Raw genomic sequence first — 21,208 nt, 5'->3', positions numbered from 1 at the left:
GAATAGAATAGAATACTCCTTTACTGTCACTGTACATTTACAGCATGAATGGGGTGCAGGAGAAAAAACTATAAATGGTACAGACATCAGGAATAAACAGCAAACAGAAGAAATAGTCAAGAGGAATATATACAGAATTACACATTAAAAGAAAAAGTGCTTTGAAGTAGTGCAAAAGACTTGATCTGCATGTGAGTGTCCTGAATGATGAGGGTCACTCAGACCATGGATCAGAGGTCAGAGGTCGTGGGCAGGGATGGGCAGTAGTGTTTGTTAACAGTCTGAATGGCCCAGAGGAAGAAGCTGTTAGTGAGTCTGGAGGTTTGGGGCCTGCCTGACCGACCAGAAGGCAGCGGGTCAAACGGGTGGTGGGCAGGCTCACCTGTGATAGCCCTGGTTTACCTGAGACAGGAGGATCTGGAGAATGCCTCCAGGAGTGTCCAGGTGATATTTTTGGTTAATGACCTTCTGTGAAGCCTTCCTGTTCTCAGTCGTGGTCCCTGAGCACCAAACACCAGGCAGCAGTAGAGCATGCTCTCCACTGAGGAGCGGTAAAGGCTAGCAGCAGCTTCTGGTCCAGGTTATTCTTCCTCAGGACACGGAGGAAGTGCAGATGCTGCTGGGCCTTCGTTACCAGGCTGATGGTGTTGTGGGTCCAAGAGTGGAGTGGACCTGTCTGTGCCTCCTAAAGTCCAGAGTTCTTTGGTTTTAAGGACATTCAATGTCAATGTAAGAAATGATTATTATGAGAAATTATTCTCATCTTTAAAAAGTCAGGAGACACTTATCAATCAGTGCTAAAAGCCTTTATTTATGATAAGCTCCATGTTGAGATTGTAGACATCACTATATTTTTAATATCAGTCCTCTGATCACACATGTTTGGATGACACACAAACATCAGGAAAACATTGAACAACTTTTCTCTGATAGATATAAATAAATAAAACCATAATAAATAAGAATAAATATATGATTAAACATTTGGTTACTTAAACATTTCAAATCGTCACAGGTACTTCAGTTTGTTGCTTCATTTGGAGGATGTGAACTTAAGAAATGTTAAAAAATGATCTGAGTACATGTGACGACAGAGCCAGAACTACTGTAAGGAAGCTGATGTTGTTGAGAATAGCAGAGGAGGTGGTTGTTGCTGTAGCGGCACTTGTGGTGGTTGTCGGAACAGCTGTGGTGGTTGTTGGAGCAGCTGTGATTGTTGTTGGAGCAGCTGTGGTTGTTGTCACTGCAACTGTGGTTGTTGTTGCTGCGGTTGTGATTGTTGTTGCTGCACTTGTGGTTGTTGTTGGCGCAGCTGTGGTTGGTGTCGCTGCAACTGTGGTTGTTGTTGGGGCAGCTGTAGTTGTTGTTGGAACAGCTGTAGTTATTGTCGCTGCAGTTGTGGTTGTTGTTGGGGCAGCTGTGGTTGTTGTTGGGGCAGCTGTGGTAGTTGTTGCTGCAGTTGTGGTTGTTGTTGAAGCAACTGTAGTTGTTGTCGCTGCAGTTGTGGTAGTTGTTGGGGCAGCTGTGGTTGTTGTTGGGGCAGCTGTGGTTGTTGTTTCTTCAGCTGTAGTTGTTGTCGCTGCAACTGTGGTTGTTGTTGGGGCAGCTGTGGTTGTTGTTGGGGCAGCTGTGGTAGTTGTTGCTGCAACTGTGGTTGTTGTTGGAACAGATGTGGTTGTTGTTGGGACAGCTGTGGTTGTTGTTTCTTCAGCTGTAGTTGTTGTCGCTGCAACTGTGGTTGTTGTTGCTTTAGCTGTGGTTGTCGTTGCTTCAGCTGTAGTTGTTGTTGCTGCAGTTGTGGTTGTTGTTGAAGCAACTGTAGTTGTTGTCGCTGCAGTTGTGGTAGTTGTTGGGGCAGCTGTGGTTGTTGTTGGGGCAGCTGTGGTTGTTGTTTCTTCAGCTGTAGTTGTTGTCGCTGCAACTGTGGTTGTTGTTGGGGCAGCTGTGGTTGTTGTTGGGGCAGCTGTGGTAGTTGTTGCTGCAACTGTGGTTGTTGTTGGAACAGATGTGGTTGTTGTTGGGGCAGCTGTGGTTGTTGTTGTTTCTTCAGCTGTAGTTGTTGTCGCTGCAACTGTGGTTGTTCTTGGGGCAGCTGTGGTTGTTGTTGGGGCAGCTGTGGTAGTTGTTGCTGCAACTGTGGTTGTTGTCGCTGGAGTTGTGGTAGTTGTTGGGGCAGCTGTGGTTGTTGTTGTTTCTTCAGCTGTAGTTGTTGTCGCTGCAACTGTGGTTGTTCTTGGGGCAGCTGCGGTTGTTGTTGGGGCAGCTGTGGTAGTTGTTGCTGCAACTGTGGTTGTTGTTGGAACAGATGTGGTTGTTGTTGGGGCAGCTGTGGTTGTTGTTTCTTCAGCTGTAACTGTTGTCGCTGCAACTGTGGTTGTTGTTGGAACAGATGTGATTGTTGTTGCTTCAGCTGTGGTTGTTGTTGGAGCATCTGTAGTTGTTGTTTCTTCAGCTGTGGTTGTTGTCGCTGCAACTGTGGTTGTTGTTGGAACAGATGTGGTTGTTGTCGCTGCAACTGTGTTTGTTTTTGGAACTTCAGTTGTGGTTGTTGTTGCGGCAGCTGTGGTTGTTGTTGGAGCAGCTGTAGTTGTTGTTGGAACAGATGTGGTTGTTGTCGCTGCAACTGTGGTTGTTGTTGGAACAGATGTGGTTGTTGTCGCTGCAACTGTGGTTGTTGTTGGAACAGATGTGGTTGTTGTTGCTTCAGCTGTGGTTGTTGTCGGATAAGCTGCAGTTGTTGTTGCTTCAGCTGTGGTTGTTGTGGCTGCAACTGTGGTTGTTGTTGCTTCAGCTTTGGTTGTTTTTGGAACAGCTGTGGTTGTTGTTGGATCAGTTGTGGTTGTTGTTGGATCAGCTGTAGTTGTTGTTGCTTCAGCTGTGGTTGTTGTCGGATCAGCTGTGGTTGTTGTTGCTTCACCTGTATTTGTTGTCGCTGCAATTGTGGTTGTTGTTGGAACAGCTGTGGTTGTTGTTGCTTCAGCTGTGGTTGTCGTTGCTTCAGCTGTAGTTGTTGTTGGAGCAGCTGTAGTTGTTGTTTCTTCAGCTGTGGTTGTTGTTGGATCAGCTGCAGTTGTTGTCGCTGCAACTGTGGTTGTTGTTGCTGCACTTGTGGTTGTTGTTGGCGCAGCTGTGGTTGTTGTTGCTGCGGTTGTGATTGTTGTTGCTGCAATTGTGGTTTTTGTTGGCGCAGATGTGGTTGGTGTTGCTGCAACTGTGGTTGTTGTTGGAGCAGCTGTAGTTGTTGTTGGAACAGCTGTAGTTATTGTCGCTGCAGTTGTGGTTGTTGTTGGGGCAGCTGTGGTTGTTGTTGGGGCAGCTGTGGTAGTTGTTGCTGCAGTTGTGGTTGTTGTTGAAGAAACTGTAGTTGTTGTCGCTGCAGTTGTGGTAGTTGTTGGGGCAGCTGTGGTTGTTGTTGGGGCAGCTGTGGTTGTTGTTTCTTCAGCTGTAGTTGTTGTCGCTGCAACTGTGGTTGTTGTTGGAGCAGCTGTGGTTGTTGTTGGGGCAGCTGTGGTAGTTGTTGGGGCAGCTGTGGTAGTTGTTGCTGCAACTGTGGTTGTTGTTGGAACAGATGTGGTTGTTGTTGGGGCAGCTGTGGTTGTTGTTTCTTCAGCTGTAACTGTTGTCGCTGCAACTGTGGTTGTTGTTGGAACAGATGTGATTGTTGTTGCTTCAGCTGTGGTTGTTGTTGGAGCATCTGTAGTTGTTGTTTCTTCAGCTGTGGTTGTTGTCGCTGCAACTGTGGTTGTTGTTGGAACAGATGTGGTTGTTGTCGCTGCAACTGTGTTTGTTTTTGGAACTTCAGTTGTGGTTGTTGTTGCGGCAACTGTGGTTGTTGTTGGAGCAGCTGTAGCTGTTGTTGCTTCAGCTGTGGTTGTTGTCGCTGCAACTGTGGTTGTTGTTGGAACAGATGTGGTTGTTGTCGCTGCAACTGTGTTTGTTTTTGGAACTTCAGTTGTGGTTGTTGTTGCGGCAGCTGTGGTTGTTGTTGGAGCAGCTGTAGTTGTTGTTGCTTCAGCTGTGGTTGTTGTCGCTGCAACTGTGGTTGTTGTTGGAACAGATGTTGTTGTTGTCGCTGCAACTGTGGTTGTTGTTGGAACAGATGTGGTTGTTGTTGCTTCAGCTGTGGTTGTTGTCGGATAAGCTGCAGTTGTTGTTGCTTCAGCTGTGGTTGTTGTGGCTGCAACTGTGGTTGTTGTTGCTTCAGCTTTGGTTGTTTTTGGAACAGCTGTGGTTGTTGTTGGATCAGCTGTGGTTGTTGTTGGATCAGTTGTGGTTGTTGTTGGATCAGCTGTAGTTGTTGTTGCTTCAGCTGTGGTTGTTGTCGGATCAGCTGTGGTTGTTGTTGCTTCACCTGTATTTTTTCTTGCTGCAATTGTGGTTGTTGTTGGAACAGCTGTGGTTGTTGTTGCTTCAGCTGTGGTTGTCGTTGCTTCAGCTGTAGTTGTTGTTGGAGCAGCTGTAGTTGTTGTTTCTTCAGCTGTGGTTGTTGTTGGATCAGCTGCAGTTGTTGTCGCTGCAACTGTGGTTGTTGTTGCTGCACTTGTGGTTGTTGTTGGCGCAGCTGTGGTTGTTGTTGCTGCGGTTGTGATTGTTGTTGCTGCACTTGTGGTTTTTGTTGGCGCAGATGTGGTTGGTGTTGCTGCAACTGTTGTTGTTGTTGGAGCAGCTGTAGTTGTTGTTGGAACAGCTGTAGTTATTGTCGCTGCAGTTGTGGTTGTTGTTGGGGCAGCTGTGGTTGTTGTTGGGGCAGCTGTGGTAGTTGTTGCTGCAGTTGTGGTTGTTGTTGAAGCAACTGTAGTTGTTGTCGCTGCAGTTGTGGTAGTTGTTGGGGCAGCTGTGGTTGTTGTTGGGGCAGCTGTGGTTGTTGTTTCTTCAGCTGTAGTTGTTGTCGCTGCAACTGTGGTTGTTGTTGGAGCAGCTGTGGTTGTTGTTGGGGCAGCTGTGGTAGTTGTTGCTGCAACTGTGGTTGTTGTTGGAACAGATGTGGTTGTTGTTGGGGCAGCTGTGGTTGTTGTTTCTTCAGCTGTAATTGTTGTCGCTGCAACTGTGGTTGTTGTTGGAACAGCTGTAGTTGTTGTTGCTTCAGCTGTGTTTGTTGTCGCTGCAACTGTGGTTGTTGTTGCTTTAGCTGTGGTTGTCGTTGCTTCAGCTGTAGTTGTCGTTGCTGCAGTTGTGGTTGTTGTTGAAGCAACTGTAGTTGTTGTCGCTGCAGTTGTGGTTGTTGTTGGGGCAGCTGTGGTTGTTGTTGGGGCAGCTGTGGTAGTTGTTGCTGCAGTTGTGGTTGTTGTTGAAGCAACTGTAGTTGTTGTCGCTGCAGTTGTGGTAGTTGTTGGGGCAGCTGTGGTTGTTGTTGTTTCTTCAGCTGTAGTTGTTGTCGCTGCAACTGTGGTTGTTCTTGGGGCAGCTGTGGTTGTTGTTGGGGCAGCTGTGGTAGTTGTTGTTGCAACTGTGGTTGTTGTTGGAACAGATGTGGTTGTTGTTGGGGCAGCTGTGGTTGTTGTTTCTTCAGCTGTAACTGTTGTCGCTGCAACTGTGGTTGTTGTTGGAACAGATGTGATTGTTGTTGATTCAGCTGTGGTTGTTGTTGGAGCAGCTGTAGTTGTTGTTGCTTCAGCTGTGGTTGTTGTCGCTGCAACTGTGGTTGTTGTTGGAACAGATGTGGTTGTTGTCGCTGCAACTGTGTTTGTTTTTGGAACTTCAGTTGTGGTTGTTGTTGCGGCAGCTGTGGTTGTTGTCGGATCAGCTGCAGTTGTTGTTGCTTCAGCTGTAGTTGTTGTCGCTGCAACTGTGGTTATTGTTGGAACAGATGTGGTTGTTGTTGCTTCACCTGTGGTTGTCGTTGCTTCAGCTGTAGTTGTTGTTGCTTCAGCTGTGGTTGTTGTCGGATCAGCTGCAGTTGTTGTTGCTTCAGCTGTGGTTGCTGTCGCTGCAACTGTGGTTGTTGTTGCTTCAGCTTTGGTTGTTTTTGGAACAGCTGTGGTTGTTGTTGGATCAGCTGTGGTTGTTGTTGGATCAGCTGTAGTTGTTGTTGCTTCAGCTGTGGTTGTTGTCGGATCCGCTGTGGTTGTTGTTGCTTCAGCTGTAGTTTTTGTCGCTGCAACTGTGGTTGTTGTTGGAGCAGCTGTAGTTGTTGTTGCTTCAGCTGTGGTTGTTGTTGGATCAGCTGTAGTTGTTGTTGGATCAGCTGTGGTTGTTGTTGGATCAGCTGTGGTTGTTGTTGCTTCAGCTGTAGTTGCTGTTGCTTCAGCTGTGGTTGTTGTCGGATCAGCTGTGGTTGTTGTTGGATCAGCTGTGGTTGTTGTTGGATCAGCTTTAGTTGTTGTTGCTTCAGCTGTGGTTGTTGTCGGATCCGCTGTGGTTGTTGTTGCTTCAGCTGTAGTTGTTGTTGGATCAGCTGTGGTTGTTGTTGGATCAGCTGTAGTTGTTGTTGCTTCAGCTGTAGTTGTTGTTGCTTCAGCTGTAGTTGTTGTTGCTTCAGCTGTGGTTTTTGTCGGATCAGCTGTGGTTGTTGTTGGATCAGCTGTGGTTGTTGTTGGATCAGCTGTAGTTGTTGTTGCTTCAGCTGTAGTTGTTGTTGCTTCAGCTGTGGTTTTTGTCGGATCAGCTGTGGTTGTTGTTGGATCAGCTGTGGTTGTTGTTGGATCAGCTGTAGTTGTTGGTGCTTCAGCTGTGGTTGTTGTCGGATCCGCTGTGGTTGTTGTTGCTTCAGCTGTAGTTGTTGTCGCTGCAACTGTGGTTGTCGTTGCTTCAGCTGTAGTTGTTATTGCTTCAGCTGTGGTTGTTGTCGGATCAGCTGTAGTTGTTGTTGCTTCAGCTGTGGTTTTTGTTGGAACAGCTGTGGTTGTTGTTGGATCAGCTGTGGTTGTTGTTGGATCAGCTGTAGTTGTTGTCACTGCAGTTAGGGTTGTTGGCGCTGCGTTGCAGCTGGCTGTGTAGAAAATCTTACGTCATTTTCATATTTCATCACATTAACCACATCTTTATTAATAGGAAATTCTTTGACAAATTAAATTTTTTATTACCAACAACAATAAGAACGATGACAAACATCTTTGCGATCATGGTGATGCTGATTTTCTGCTCCTGTCTCTGAAAATAAAAATTCACTGTGGTTATTATGATTTAAAGAAAGCATTATTCCTACAATTGTCTTAATTAAGCTTTCTAAAGTTATCTTGAAAAGAAGTTTGAGATCTAAAACCCATAATATAAAAAAGTTCCTATTCAATTACATAATTTAAAATATAATTTTTTTCTATAGTACTGTTTTTGTACTTTAAATTTAAAGTGTGGACTGAAGGACAATTTGCTTCTTCTACAGCTCTTAGGTTATGTCTTGATTAATAGTCCACATCTCTCAACGAGGTGCTTGTACACATGTAGTTTGAAGCAAAAGCAACAAGAAGAAATTAAGAAATCATGAAGGAAAGGCTCTGACTATGATGACCTTATTGTTACTGACTGTAAATCAGAGCATAAGTCACCACTTCATGTTTATAGTGTTAATCAACTCTAATATTGACATATATCACTCACCCATTAAATCTATCTATCTATCTATCTATCTATCTATCTATCTATCTATCTATCTATCTATCTATCTATCTATCTATCTATCTATCTATCTATCTATCTATCTATCTATCTATCTATCTGTGTGTGTTTGGTGAATGTGTCATATATTATTTATCAAGGGTAATAGCAAAAACAAACAAAAAAACAGAAGCATTAAAGAAAAACTTCTGAACTATAAGAGAAACACAACCCAACAAATTTCTGCCTAAATTACACCATATGTTGCCAAAAAATTCTATCCAGAAATAAATATATCAATTCATCTTAAAAGTCACATGTAGATGTCAGATATATATTTAATATTAGGGTTACTTACATAGTATTTCTTTGCTTGTAAGTCGTCCACTGCAGTGAAAGAAAGTGATGTTCTCTGACTTCATCTCCTGTTTTTATAAGCAGCCAACATGAACCTGAGGACAAATATGTGCAGGTGGAGTAATGGTCGTTATCGTCATGGTTTAAGGTGTGTGCACTAACCTTTTATTTACCTGCATCTCTCTCCTATTGTCCTCCTGAAACAGTCATCACTTTAATTTTGGCAGTTACACACACACACGCACACACAGACACACACATATATATTTGTGACATGTTTCAACGTGAGCTTCTACATTTTCTCTGTGTGACTATGACTACATTTATGTGATTGTATCTTTATGGCTACATTAGGACTCCATGTGGTCCATAAAATCTGACAGAATAAAACAAATATTCGGAGATTATTTTTGGATTAAACAAAGCTCATAACCTGCTGACTAGATTTAGACCGAGAATCAACATTTACAGGTTGGTGGTGCTCGGTGGGCAGTCAGCGTCCACATCAAAATAACTCTGATTTCTCTCTTTTTGTCTTTTCTTTTACACACATTCTAAATATTACTGGTTCATTTACTTGAAATGAAGAAGTTTTCATCAATGTAAATAAGAAGTCAGTTTTAAAGGCGTTCCTGCGAGTTGAGAGTTTGCTTTTATTTTCTTCTAGGTTATTGCAACACTTAATGCAGGAAGTCATTCCTCAGTTATCAGAGACACAAGGTGAGACCTGACTAAAAGACACTTACACACTTCTGCTGTAAAAAATTGAATATAGCCACTGAGTACCGCTGGCCATGATTAAAAATGCAGGTTTAATGTATTTCAGCATTATGTTCACTTTTCAGACCTGACTGGGTTCATCTTTTGCACCTTCAAATCTTCAAATATACACAGGTATCAAAAAGTGAGAGTAAAGGATGCTTACAGTCTTTCAAGGCGTCAACTTTTATTTCTTTGAGCCTAAAACAACACCAGTGTGAGTCAGTCACTTTATGTAAATAGTTTATTTGTAAAGACTTTAGATATATACATCCTTCATTGATCCCACGAGGGGTTTTTTTCTTGTAACAGCAGCATAATAAAGGGTAAAAAAAAAGTACAGTTAGAATAAACCACAAATTATCAACGCAGTTAAAATAATAGTACCACAGATACCCAGTAAGTGTCTTATACTGTAACACAGTTCAGGAATTTATATATATATATATATACACAACATATTTCTGCTTTGTTGAACTTTTTTTATGAATCTTGTTGCTCTGGTGCAACTCTGGAAATTAATTGATGCCGATTTGTTCATTAATTTATTCTGAAGTTATTCCAACACATGGATTGTCCTTTAGTTTTCTGGAGATATGCATATGAACAGCAGCACACACAACAGTTTATAAAATATTGCTGAGCAGGATTGATCCCGGCCTTTCTCTGACACACAATCAGTCATATGAGGTGTGGTTATTGAAGCTGCTTCTAGTTGCATAAACTCGCAGCCACACCTCATAGTTTAGTCTCCTGTGCATTAACAGATGTTGAGAATTAACATTCATTGTTTCTGTAATGAGGTCCAAAACCAGCTTAAAGCATTTTCCAGCATGTACTTGAGATGGTTGAGTCTTCACTGAGGAATGCCACATATCCGTCAAACAGGAGACAACACGTCACACGAAAACCTGTGTGACCTTCAGTTCTGTGATGATGCATTTCTATATTGTGATAAAACATGATGTAGGAAAATGGAGATTCTGTTAGGCAACAACACAACAAAACTAATATCACAACACACACGTATGTACATTATGGACTGGAGAAAGTCCCTAGATCTTCAACTGAGGCATCTACAACACAAATAATAACATGTCTTGACCCACATCGAGATGTCCGGTCTGTGTCTCTGGGGCTCCTGAGTGCCCGTTGGGCCACAAGGGGGTGAGGGAGGATGGGGTGCAGTTGATACAGTTTGGGTGGATGTTTGCAGTGACTCAAACTTACACCAGCCTGGGATCTGTGTGTAGTCTTGGGAAGTCCAACAGGTAGCCAGGGAGTGCTCCACTCTCCCTGTGGTAGGATTTAGGAAATAGGGGTGCTTACTAGCGCTCTCTTTCTGAGGGTAGTCCTCTACCCAGGATAGGCGGGGATATTGTCCCTGCTGCTCGCTGCTGGTTGTTGTTTCATTTTTTATTTAAGATATCTCAGGGATAAAATGTGTTGTCAAACTTCTGTGCACTAACAGAAAGGAGAGTTTCACTGGTCTGGCCCACATAGACTCAAAATGAGGTGAATGTGTTTCCAGATGTAAAATGAGTTTGACCTCGCTGCCCTAAACCCAACAACAAGTCAATTTTTGGGTAAAGTGTAATTTTGGTGGTGTTTTTACTGTAGTCAAACCTTGTATTTTCATGAACTCCTAGAGACTGAATTGGAGTAGCATGATCTTTGGTGACTTCTTGATGTTAATGCTCAAAACTTTTCAGTTTTCATGAAAAATCTTGATTATTTTCTACAGGACATGACATTATCATCACAAAAACATATTGTCCAATCTGTCCCAAATGTTACAGGTTTGATGAGAGTCAGTGTGTCGAGACATCTATGTGTCAATGCTGTAGCACCACCTGTTGGTAGCATTAAATAAGCAACAGGTGATAAACAGATGTACGTGAGATTTCTGTTGTGGATTTCAAAGGATACACAACTACATGACATATCAGACGATGTCTTCCCGGGACAGGAAGTGACCACCAGCCTACTTCAACTGCAGCACACTTCAACGTGCGCTGATGTGCAAGTTCCCATCATCACTGCTGGCAGCTTTAATTTATTTTACTTTTCAAAAGAACTCTACCTTTCGTGACTTTAATCTTCAGGACAGGTCATGTTGAGCCTTGTATTGTCTGTGTGACATTGTGAACACACCTCACACACTAGAACAGCCTTTATTAAATCCATATATAAAGACTGAATGGATGCTGGAGTGGATACTAATTGTCATGGTTCTGGGTCAGTTTTGACACAGTATTTTGAGTTCTCATGTTTTGGTTTGATTTTGTATTATGGATTATTTTCTGATTCTCTTGTTGTGCTTTGTTGATTATTATTCGAATTCTATGTTTCAGGTCATTCTGGTTGAGGGGTTAGTTCTTAGGTTCAGTTTTGATGCCCTCGTTTTTCTGCAGGTTTAGTTCAGTGTCTAGTCTGCGTCTTTGTGTTGTTATTTCCTGTTTCTTGTTTTATTGTGAAGCTCCGTGTTTTATGTGAGTGTATTCAGTTTTGCCTCCCTTGTCTCATCTCATCAATTACTTCCAGCAGCATTCGCCCCACAGAAGGAGCTTCGGGAGCTCATAATGGGCGTGCATCACCTCATCCCAAATCACAATGAACACTGGTGCTCCACAGGGGTGTGTACTGAGCCCTCTCCTGTACTCTACACCTACGACTGCACGGCCACTAACAACTCCAACATCATTGTGAAGTTTGTGGACAACACTACAGTGGTGGGTCTTATCACCAAAGGTGATGAGACGGCCTACAGGGAGGAGGTCAGCGCCCTGACCCACTGGTGTCAAGACAACCATCTCACCCTCAACGTCGCAAAGACAAAGGAGTTGATAGTGGACTTCCGGAGGTGCAGAGAAGTACACGCCCCCATCACCATCAACGGTGCTGCTGTGGAGAGAGTGAGCAGCTTCTGCTTCCTTGGTGTACATCTGGCTGAGGATCTTACGTGGTCAGTACACACAAACAAAACAGTGAAGAAGGCGCAGCAGCGCCTCTTCTTTCTCAGGAGACTGAAAAGATTCGGCATGAGCCCCCGCATCCTCAGGACCTTCTATCGCTGTGCCAATCAGAGCATCCTCACTGGATGCATCACCACCTGGTACGGCAACAGCACCGCTTACAACAGCAAAGCTCTCCAGAGAGTATTGCAGTGCTCTGACCGGATAATTGGAGGTGAGCTTCCCTCCCTCCAGGACATCTACAGGAAGCGGTGCCTGAGGAAAGCGGGGAGGATCATCAAGGACTCCAGTCCCCCCAGCCATAAACTGTTCAGACTACTTCCATCAGGAAGGAGGTTCTGCAGCATCCGGTCCTGAACCAGCAGACTGAGAGAAGCTTTTTCCACCAGGCCATCAGACTGCTGAACACTTCATAGACACCTCAGCTTCACTACTGGAACTTCAACATTATGCACTCCACACTGTATATAAATGCCACTTGTTTTGCACATTTCCAACTGCCAACCTCTGTATATTTTATTTTATTGTTTATTCTATTTAATTTTTATGTCAGGGTCCGTGGTCCTGTGTCTATGGAGTCTGTGTGTGATGCTCGGGTAGCCACACCCCCGGGCTGGGACATCACCGGCACACCTGCTTTCCATCGGGGCGATTACCTGGAGGATTACTTAACCCTGCGCTGACGGATGCTCCACGCCAGTCCGTTAATCACCTCTCTGTGGTAACTAGACTCCCGTGAAAGTGCTAATGTTTTATTTGAACCGCGTTAAATCTGCCTTCGTGTGTTTAAGAGTTCGATCCGGCGTCCAGTGTCTGCCACCTGCCTGTCCTCCTGCTCGATTGGATCACCTGGTGCATCATCTGGCCTCGTCACTAACTCCACGGATTCCCTTCTCACGGACTTTCCCACTCCCCCCCCCCCCCCCCCCCCCCCCCCCCCGAGCCCCACGGTCCCACTCCGATTGTAAGCCTGCTACTCTAGTCCTGTCTTGTTGTGTTCCCTGCTTCCCGGCTCACTAGTAATTTTCTCCCCTTTCTGTTGCAGCCTCCCACGGTCCCGATTCCGGCTTCCCCGTGTTATTTGCTCCTCTGGTTTTCCCGGGTCGCCTTTTGTTATTTTCAATAAAGCGTCCTTTCCTGCTAGCACTTGAGTCTGCTTCTGGATCCTTTTGTGCACACGCGCCTCGGTGCATGACATTTTAAAGTGTGTGTGTGTGTGTGTGTGTGTGTACACACACACGTAGATATACATATTTAGTATAGACATTCAGTAATGCGCATACAATCTTATATTGTACATATATTTATTCATATAATTCTCAGATTTAGCCATTCTTATATTTTGCTTGTTCTTATGTTATTGTATTTTTACACACCTGTCTTGCTTGTGAAGCTCGCACACAAGAATTCCACTCACATGTAGTGTACCTGCACATGTGATGTGACAATAAAAGTTTGGTTTGATTTGAAAGATTGTGTTTATTTAATGCCACTTTAGATTCAAATCAATCAATTCATGATGGCCATGTGCTTTTAAGTTTCAAAGAGCATCCTCCTGGAAGCTTTAAACTCAGTCACATATGTTATATAAAATTGCTTTTTAAAAAATGGTGTGATTGCAGTACTTTAATATACCTTTACTTCACTGATTCAATTTTACATTCAAATGATGTTTTCCTGATCATTTGGTGCTTGTCACACTGTTCACTTTTATCATGTTGTGTGGATTAGTTCAGATTTGTGACATTACTGTTTTTGCATTCATGGTTTTCATATTTGTTTGTAAGATGGCTCTGCAAAGCTAGAAGATGCATCTTAAATGGGTTTTAGTTTTGATAGAAAGAATTTAAGAGAATGACCACGAAAGCTAAAGCCCTGCAGCATCCTCCTGACAGTAAACAGCATATTAATAACAGATGTTTTCATCATGGAAAGCACCGTGATAAACAACTTTAAGTCCTTGGAGCTATAAACAGAAAATAATAAAGTCAGAACAAAAGAGCCCAGAGAATGAAGAGTCACCACCCAAAACTGAAGAACATTTCTGTGCGTTGGGTGTGTTGCTGTTTAAATGTATCATTAGACATGCAATAAACTGTAATAGATTGTGCTGTCAGTACTCTTGTTGGTATTTACCCGGAAATTTAAAAAAGTTCCTGGTTGTGATCACTGACGCCAGCAGCTGCTGCACACATGAATCACCTCTGTGCAATATTTAGCAAAGACTTCCTGCAAAACATTTCCTGTAAAAGTAACTTATGTTGACTGAATCTTACCTATCAAACTGGTGAAGAAATTCAGTCATAAATAAGAAAAATTGTGGAGTACCATTGTAAAATTCTTCAAACACAAAATAAATAGTTAAAATAAAATAGTTTTTGCAATATTTTGAAATATTACTATAAACATATTTATAAACTGACACAATTGTGTTTTGCATTGTGAAGCTTTTATTGGTGAGTGTGCTCACATGTTAGATTTACAAGACGGTGTGATTTTTTCATATTGCTATCACCAAATATATCGGTCCGAAATTACAGATCCAGATTTTTGTTGATGGGAAGAAACACTAGTGAAAGTTATTTTCTGAATTATAATTAGAGGACCATTTGGAAACTCCAGCATTTTGCTATATTTGGATTTGACTGTATTTTTGCTTTTCTCGTACAATTTGTCATATTGGCTCAATCGATGATGAAAGTTAAACATTAAAGTTTTCTACATGCTTTCTTTCGCAGTAGTGTAAAACTCAAATACAGACCATTCAAAAACGTCCAAAATTGAATAAATGTTTAAAAGTCTTAATATTAACAATGGTCAACACCAACAGCATATTCAAAACAAGCCCTCAGATACATAAAAATACGCTGTAAAAAGATTCCCCATCACTAAAATCACAACTGACTTACAATAAAAATTCAATAAAAATTCACATCGTCCGAATTAGATGCTTGATAAATGAGAGTGTCTCTGGACATCTGTTTGTCAGTATTAGCTCATTATCATCAGATTTACATGGAAAATGTTCAATGTGTGTTATCAAACACTATTTAGTGGGCACAAGAAGTGATAAAGAAATTGTGCAACATTATAATTAAAATGAAAAAAAGAAGAAGCTCCTGGACTTAACCCTCTCGAGGCAGGCGTTGCCGATTTGCAACAGTTAAAAACTAACGACCTGATTACCCCACATACATATTTTATATATACAGTGTTATTTCATTTCAAGTAAATGAACCAGTAATATTTAGAATGTGTGTAAAAGAAAAGACAAAAAGAGAGAAATCAGAGTTATTTTGATGTGGACGCTGACTGCCCACCAAGCACCACCAACCTGTAAATGTTGATTCTTGGTCTAAATCTAGTCAGCAGGTTATGAGCTTTGTTTAATCGAAAAATAATCTCCGAATATTTGTTTTATTCTGTCAGATTTTATGGACCACATGGAGTCCTAATGTAGCCATAAAGATACAATCACATGTAGTCATAGTCACACAGAGAAAATGTAGAAGCTCACGTCAAAACATGTCACAAATATATATGTGTGTGTGTCTGTGTGCGTGTGTGTGTGTGTAACTGCCAAAATTAAAGTGATGACTGTTTCAGGAGGACAATAGGAGAGAGATGCAGGTAAATAAAAGGTTAGTGCACACACCTTAAACCATGACGATAACGACCATTACTCCACCTGCACATATTTGTCCTCAGGTTCATGTTGGCTGCTTATAAAAAGAGGAGATGAAGTCAGAGAACATCACTTTCTTTCACTGCAGTGGACGACTTACAAGCAAAGAAATACTATGTAAGTAACCCTAATATTAAATATATATCTGACATCTACATGTGACTTTTAAGATGAATTGATATATTTATTTCTGGATATGATTTTTTGGCAACATATGGTGTAATTTAGGCAGCAATTTGTTGGGTTGTGTTTATCTTATAGTTCTGAAGTTTTTCTTTGATGCTTCTTTTTTTTGTTTGTTTTCCTTCTGTTACCCTTGATAAATAATATATGACACATTCACAAAACACACACAGATAGATAGATAGATAGATAGATAGATAGATAGATAGATAGATAGATAGATAGATAGATAGATAGATAGATAGATAGATAGATAGATAGATAGATAGATAGATAGATAGATAGATAGATAGATAGATTTAATGGGTGAGTGATATATGTCAATATTAGAGTTGATTAACACTATAAACATGAAGTGGTGACTTATGCTCTGATTTACAGTCAGTAACAATAAGGTCATCATAGTCAGAGCCTTTCCTTCATGATTTCTTAATTTCTTCTTGTTGCTTTTGCTTCAAACTACATGTGTACAAGCACCTCGTTGAGAGATGTGGACTATTAATCAAGACATAACCTAAGAGCTGTAGAAGAAGCAAATTGTCCTTCAGTCCACACTTTAAATTTAAAGTACAAAAACAGTACTATAGAAAAACATTATACTTTAAATTATGTAATTGAATAGGAATTTTTTTATATTATGGGTTTTAGATCTCAAACTTCTATTCAAGATAACTTTAGAAAGCTTAATTAAGGCAATTGTAGGAATAATGCTTTCTATAAATCATAATAACCACAGTAAATTTTTATTTTCAGAGACAGGAGCAGAAAATCAGCATCACCATGATCGCAAAGATGTTTGTCATCGTTCTTCTTGTTGTTGGTAATGAAAAATTTAATTTGTCGAAGAATTTCCTATTCATAAAGATGTGGTTAATGTGATGAAATATGAAAATGACATAAGATTATCTACACAGCCTACTGCAACGCAGCGCCAACAACCCCAACTGCAGTGACAAAAACCACAGCTGATCCGACAACAACCACAACTGCAACAATAACAACCACAACTGCTCCAACAACAACCACAGCTGATCAGTCAACAACCACAGCTGCCGCGACAACAACCACAGCTGCCGTGACAACAACCACAGCTGCTCCAACAACAACCACAGCTGATCCGTCAACAACCACAGTTGCAGCGACAACAACCACAGCTGCACCGACAACAACCACAGCTGTTCCAACAACAACCACAATTGCAGCGACAAAAACCACATCTGAAGTGACAACAACCACAGCTGTTCCAACAACAACCACAGTTGCAGCGACAACAACCACAGCTGAAGCAACAACAACCACATCTGAAGCAACAACAACATCAGCTGATCCGACAACAACCACAGCTGCAGCGACAACAACAACAGCTGATCCGACAACAACCACAGCTGTTCCAACAACAACCACAGTTGCAGCGACAACAACCACAGCTGAAGCGACAACAACCACGGCTGAAGCGACAACAACCACGGCTGAAGCGACAACAACCACAGCTGCAGCGACAACAACTACAGCTGATCCGACAACAACCACAGCTGTTCCAACAACAACCACAGTTGCAGCGACAACAACCACATCTGAAGCAACAACAACCACAGCTGTTCCAACAACAACCACAGTTGCAGCGACAACAACCACAGCTGAAGCAACAACAACCACAGATGTTCCAACAACAACCACAGCTGTTCCAACAACAACCCCAGCTGCAGCGACGACAACCACAGCTGCTCCAACAACAACCACAGTTGCAGTGACGACAACCACAGCTGCTCCAACAACAACCACAGTTGCAGCGACAAGAACCACATCTGAAGCAACAACAACCACAGCTGTTCCAACAACAACCACAGTTGCAGCGACAACAACCACAGCTGAAGCAACAACAACCACAGATGTTCCAACAACAACCACAGCTGTTCCAACAACAACCACAGTTGCAGCGACAACAACTACAGCTGCTCCAACAACAACCACAGCTGCCGCGACAAAAACCACAGCTGACGCAACAACAACCACAGCTGTTCCAACAACAACCACAGCTGAAGCAACAACAACCACAGCTGTTCCAACAACAACCACAACTGAAGCATCAACAACCACAGCTGTTCCAACAACAACCACAGTTGCAGCGACAACAACCACAGCTGTTCCAACAACAACCACAGCTGAAGCAACAACAACCACAGCTGTTCCAACAACAACCACAGCTGAAGCAACAACAACCACATCTGTTCCAACAACAACCACAGCTGAAGCAAAATCAACCACAGCTGTTTCAACAACAACCACAGCTGTAGCAACAACAACCACAGCTGTTCCAACAACAACCACAACTGAAGCATCAACAACCACAGCTGTTCCAACAACAACCACAGTTGCAGCGACAACAACTACAGCTGCTCCAACAACAACCACTGTTGCTGCGACAACAACCACAGCTGTAGCAACAACAACCACAGCTGTTCCAACAACAACCACAGCTGAAGCAACAACAACCACATCTGTTCCAACAACAACCACAGTTGCAGAAACAACAACCACAGCTGTTCCAACAACAACCATAACTGTAGCGACAACAACTACAGCTGCTCCAACAACAACCACAGTTGCAGCAACAACAACCACAGCTGCTTCAACAAAAACCACAAGTGCAGTGACAACAACCACAGCTGCGCCAACAACAACCACAGTTGCAGCGACAACAACTACAGCTGCTCCAACAACAACCACAGCTGCCGCGACAACAACCACAGCTGCTCCAACAACAACCACAACTGCAGTGACAACAACCACAGCTGCGCCAACAACAACCACAAGTGCAGCAACAACAACCACAGCTGCTCCAACAACAACCACAACTGCAGTGACAACAACCACATCTGCGCCAACAACAACCACAAGTTCCGCCACAACAACCACAGTGTTTCCGACAACAATCACAGCAGTTCCAACAACAATCACAGCTGCTCCAACAACCTCCACAAGTGCCGCTACAGCAACAACCACCTCCTCTGCTATTCTCAACAACATCAGCTTCCTTACAGTAGTGCTGGCTCTGTCGTCACATGTACTCAGATCATTTAACATTTCTTAAGTTCACATCCTCCAAATGAAGCAACAAACTGAAGTACCTGTGACGATTTGAAATGTTTAAGTAACCAAATGTTTAATCATATATTTATTCTTATTTATTATGGTTTTATTTATTTATATCTATCAGAGAAAAGTTGTTCAATGTTTTCCTGATGTTTGTGTGTCATCCAAACATGTGTGATCAGAGGACTGTATTAAAAATATAGTGATGTCTACAATCTCAACACTGAGCTTATCATAAATAAAGGCTTTTAGCACTGATTAATAAGTGTCTCCTGACTTTTTAAAGATGAGAATAATTTCTCATAATAATCATTTCTCTACAATAGTCAGTGTTAATACTGAGTTATATTCAGCTTTATTTATATTGCTGCAAATCACAATAGTTATTTCATCATGTTTCCTGTTCTAAATTAAAGACCCTGCAGTATTTGGAAGATGAGATGAGACGAGACGAGACGAGACGAGACGAGATGAGATGCCTTTATTAGTCCCACGAGTGGGAAATTTCATATTAAGGCTGCCGACCAACTGCACGCAATGGCGGCGCCATCATACCCTCTGACCTTACATACATTGCACGAAAACATCACATGGGGAAGACAGGTCAGAGAGGTATAACAATGGAAAATGCACAACATGAGGAAAGATAAGGAGAAAAAAAATAACTCTCCCCAGACAAAGACAACACAAGTAAACACAAACTGACAAACACAAATTTGTCTCTGTCTTTCTTTGTGTTTGCACAAGAGTTACAGCACTGTCCCTCAGCCCAAAACAGTGTTTCACACATTACATTACACACTGAGAATAAGGGCTCAGTGGAAGGCGTCTCACTCCCACCGCGCCACATATGGACATTTGGTCAGGACCTGTTGTCATCACACTTTAATGCAACAGGTAACTGACACAACTTTTCCCCTCAAATAAACGAGACCTCAAAGAAGACCAATACGAATCTTACTGCAGGTACGAGATTTCTAATTAGAGGACTGAACCTGTTCACAGTCACAGCGGTAAAATGTAGCAGGTCACTTCTGAAAAATGTCACAGAGCATGTGTGAAACAGCACTGCAACAGTCAGTGTTGTTGGCTGTTTCAGGAGGACAAAAGCAGAGAGACACTTGCATTCAAGCCGTTTCTGCACACACCTTTAACCAGGACGATATCTACCATTACTCCACCTGCACATACTTATCTGGATGCTGATGTTATCACATGTCGCTGGCTCATAAAAAAATCACAGTTTCTCTCTGCAGCTGAAACTACCAGTCAGCCATGACACAAATCTGCATTCAGGTAGCCTAATGTAGGCAGACTGGAAAGAACAAGAAAGCATTTCTCTGATTTAAAACTTCAGCACCAAGTAGTCTGTGAGTCGTGGAGCCAGAACTCTGTCAGATGGACTCAAAACTCCACAACACATTTCATGTTCAAATGTTGAGCCCATTGTGAATTGGACCTTGGTACACAGCAAAATCTCCAGTGTTAAACTGACACTAGAGAGTGTCTATATGAGTCCATTCCTCTGAGTGTTAAATATAATACTGTTGAGTGTTAAATGAACACGTTTGACAGTATTGTATTTTTAAAAGTAACCTAGTCAGTTTTGAAGATTAACAATGACTAACACTTAGCAGTGCTGATTTTCTTACACTGGAAAATAACTCAAAATGTTAGAAATATTCAAAAATAGCTACATAACTTTTTTGTGCTTTTTTTCTGTGCCCTTTTGTTATCGCTTCTTGTCACTGATGTATTGGCTGCCTTAGTCTATGATCGCCTGGTGTCACAGCCTTTTATGTTCCAAACACCAAAAAAGTCCCAGAAAAGGCCGTGGGTGGCAACGGGAGGTTTGTTTTAGAACACACTTCTGACTCCATGGTTTAAAAATCATATGCCGTTTATTTCGTGGAAAATTATAAACAAAAATCAACCAAATAACTTCTTAAAACTTAAAATTAAACTAAAGTTAATTTAATTTGCTTTAACAACTTCAAAAGTGTTCAAAAAATCATTTTCTAACCCTCCCGTCTTCCCATCAGCCATTTGGCAAACAAAAAACCATGTTTACCACACCCCTCCAGGGTGCTCTTAATCCCCTGATTAATGGGAGGGTCCATAAGCCAATAAACCAATCACTTTCCAAAACCTTTTCCACTAAAATGAATTACAAATTTACATAACAAAACTAGGTCAGCATATTCTTACAACTAAAGAAAAAACAAAAATGAATACAAATTGCGTTTTATAAACATTCAACAAAAATGGCCACAACATTTCTGTGTAACATGAATCATATCTGTCTGAGTGGCCATCACAAAAAGCAATACCATTCATTTTCTTCAGTAGTCCATATACATCTTCTTAAAAAACAAACAAAAGGAAAGGTCAATGTTCTATGATTTCAAGTCTTTAACATGTGTTTACTTTGTGTCTATTGAAAAAGGTGTATGTTGCATAATGGAGTGACTTTGAAACTGACCAGTTAAGAGCCTTGTCTATAAATGCAGATGTTATCTTTGCTCTGTTACCAAAGTTCCACTCAAGCTGCTTTTTGCCTCAACATAAGCTGTCTGTGGACTCATGTGCATGCAGCTTCTCACTATAACTCCTTTGTCCCACA

The 21,208-nt window shown here is 42.0% G+C and overlaps 2 protein-coding genes across 2 annotated transcripts; one reads left to right on the top strand and one right to left on the bottom strand.

The window, feature by feature from the left end:
• Positions 1 to 1,052: 1,052 nt before the first annotated feature.
• On the bottom strand, positions 1,053 to 7,050 carry LOC148096522 (uncharacterized). The gene is made up of 7 exons (XM_087835450.1): positions 7,023 to 7,050; positions 6,610 to 6,928; positions 5,525 to 5,682; positions 4,726 to 5,353; positions 3,860 to 4,494; positions 3,439 to 3,751; positions 1,053 to 1,833 (listed from the first exon to the last, which is right to left on the bottom strand). Exons 1-7 carry the CDS (start codon positions 7,048 to 7,050, stop codon positions 1,053 to 1,055), a joined length of 2,862 nt encoding a protein of 953 aa, XP_087691576.1.
• Positions 7,051 to 16,272: 9,222 nt separating this feature from the next.
• On the top strand, positions 16,273 to 18,583 carry LOC148096521 (uncharacterized). Its single transcript, XM_087835401.1, has 2 exons — positions 16,273 to 16,312; positions 16,542 to 18,583. Exons 1-2 carry the CDS (start codon positions 16,273 to 16,275, stop codon positions 18,581 to 18,583), a joined length of 2,082 nt encoding a protein of 693 aa, XP_087691527.1.
• The last annotated feature ends 2,625 nt before the right edge of the window (positions 18,584 to 21,208 follow it).

Source organism: Neolamprologus brichardi, chromosome 22 (assembly GCF_056152115.1).
Source record: "Neolamprologus brichardi isolate AB-2024 chromosome 22, ASM5615211v1, whole genome shotgun sequence".
Classification (NCBI taxonomy): domain Eukaryota; kingdom Metazoa; phylum Chordata; class Actinopteri; order Cichliformes; family Cichlidae; genus Neolamprologus; species Neolamprologus brichardi.
Note: the sequence above shows the minus strand (reverse complement) of the source record. Positions and strands in the feature narration are given on the sequence as shown.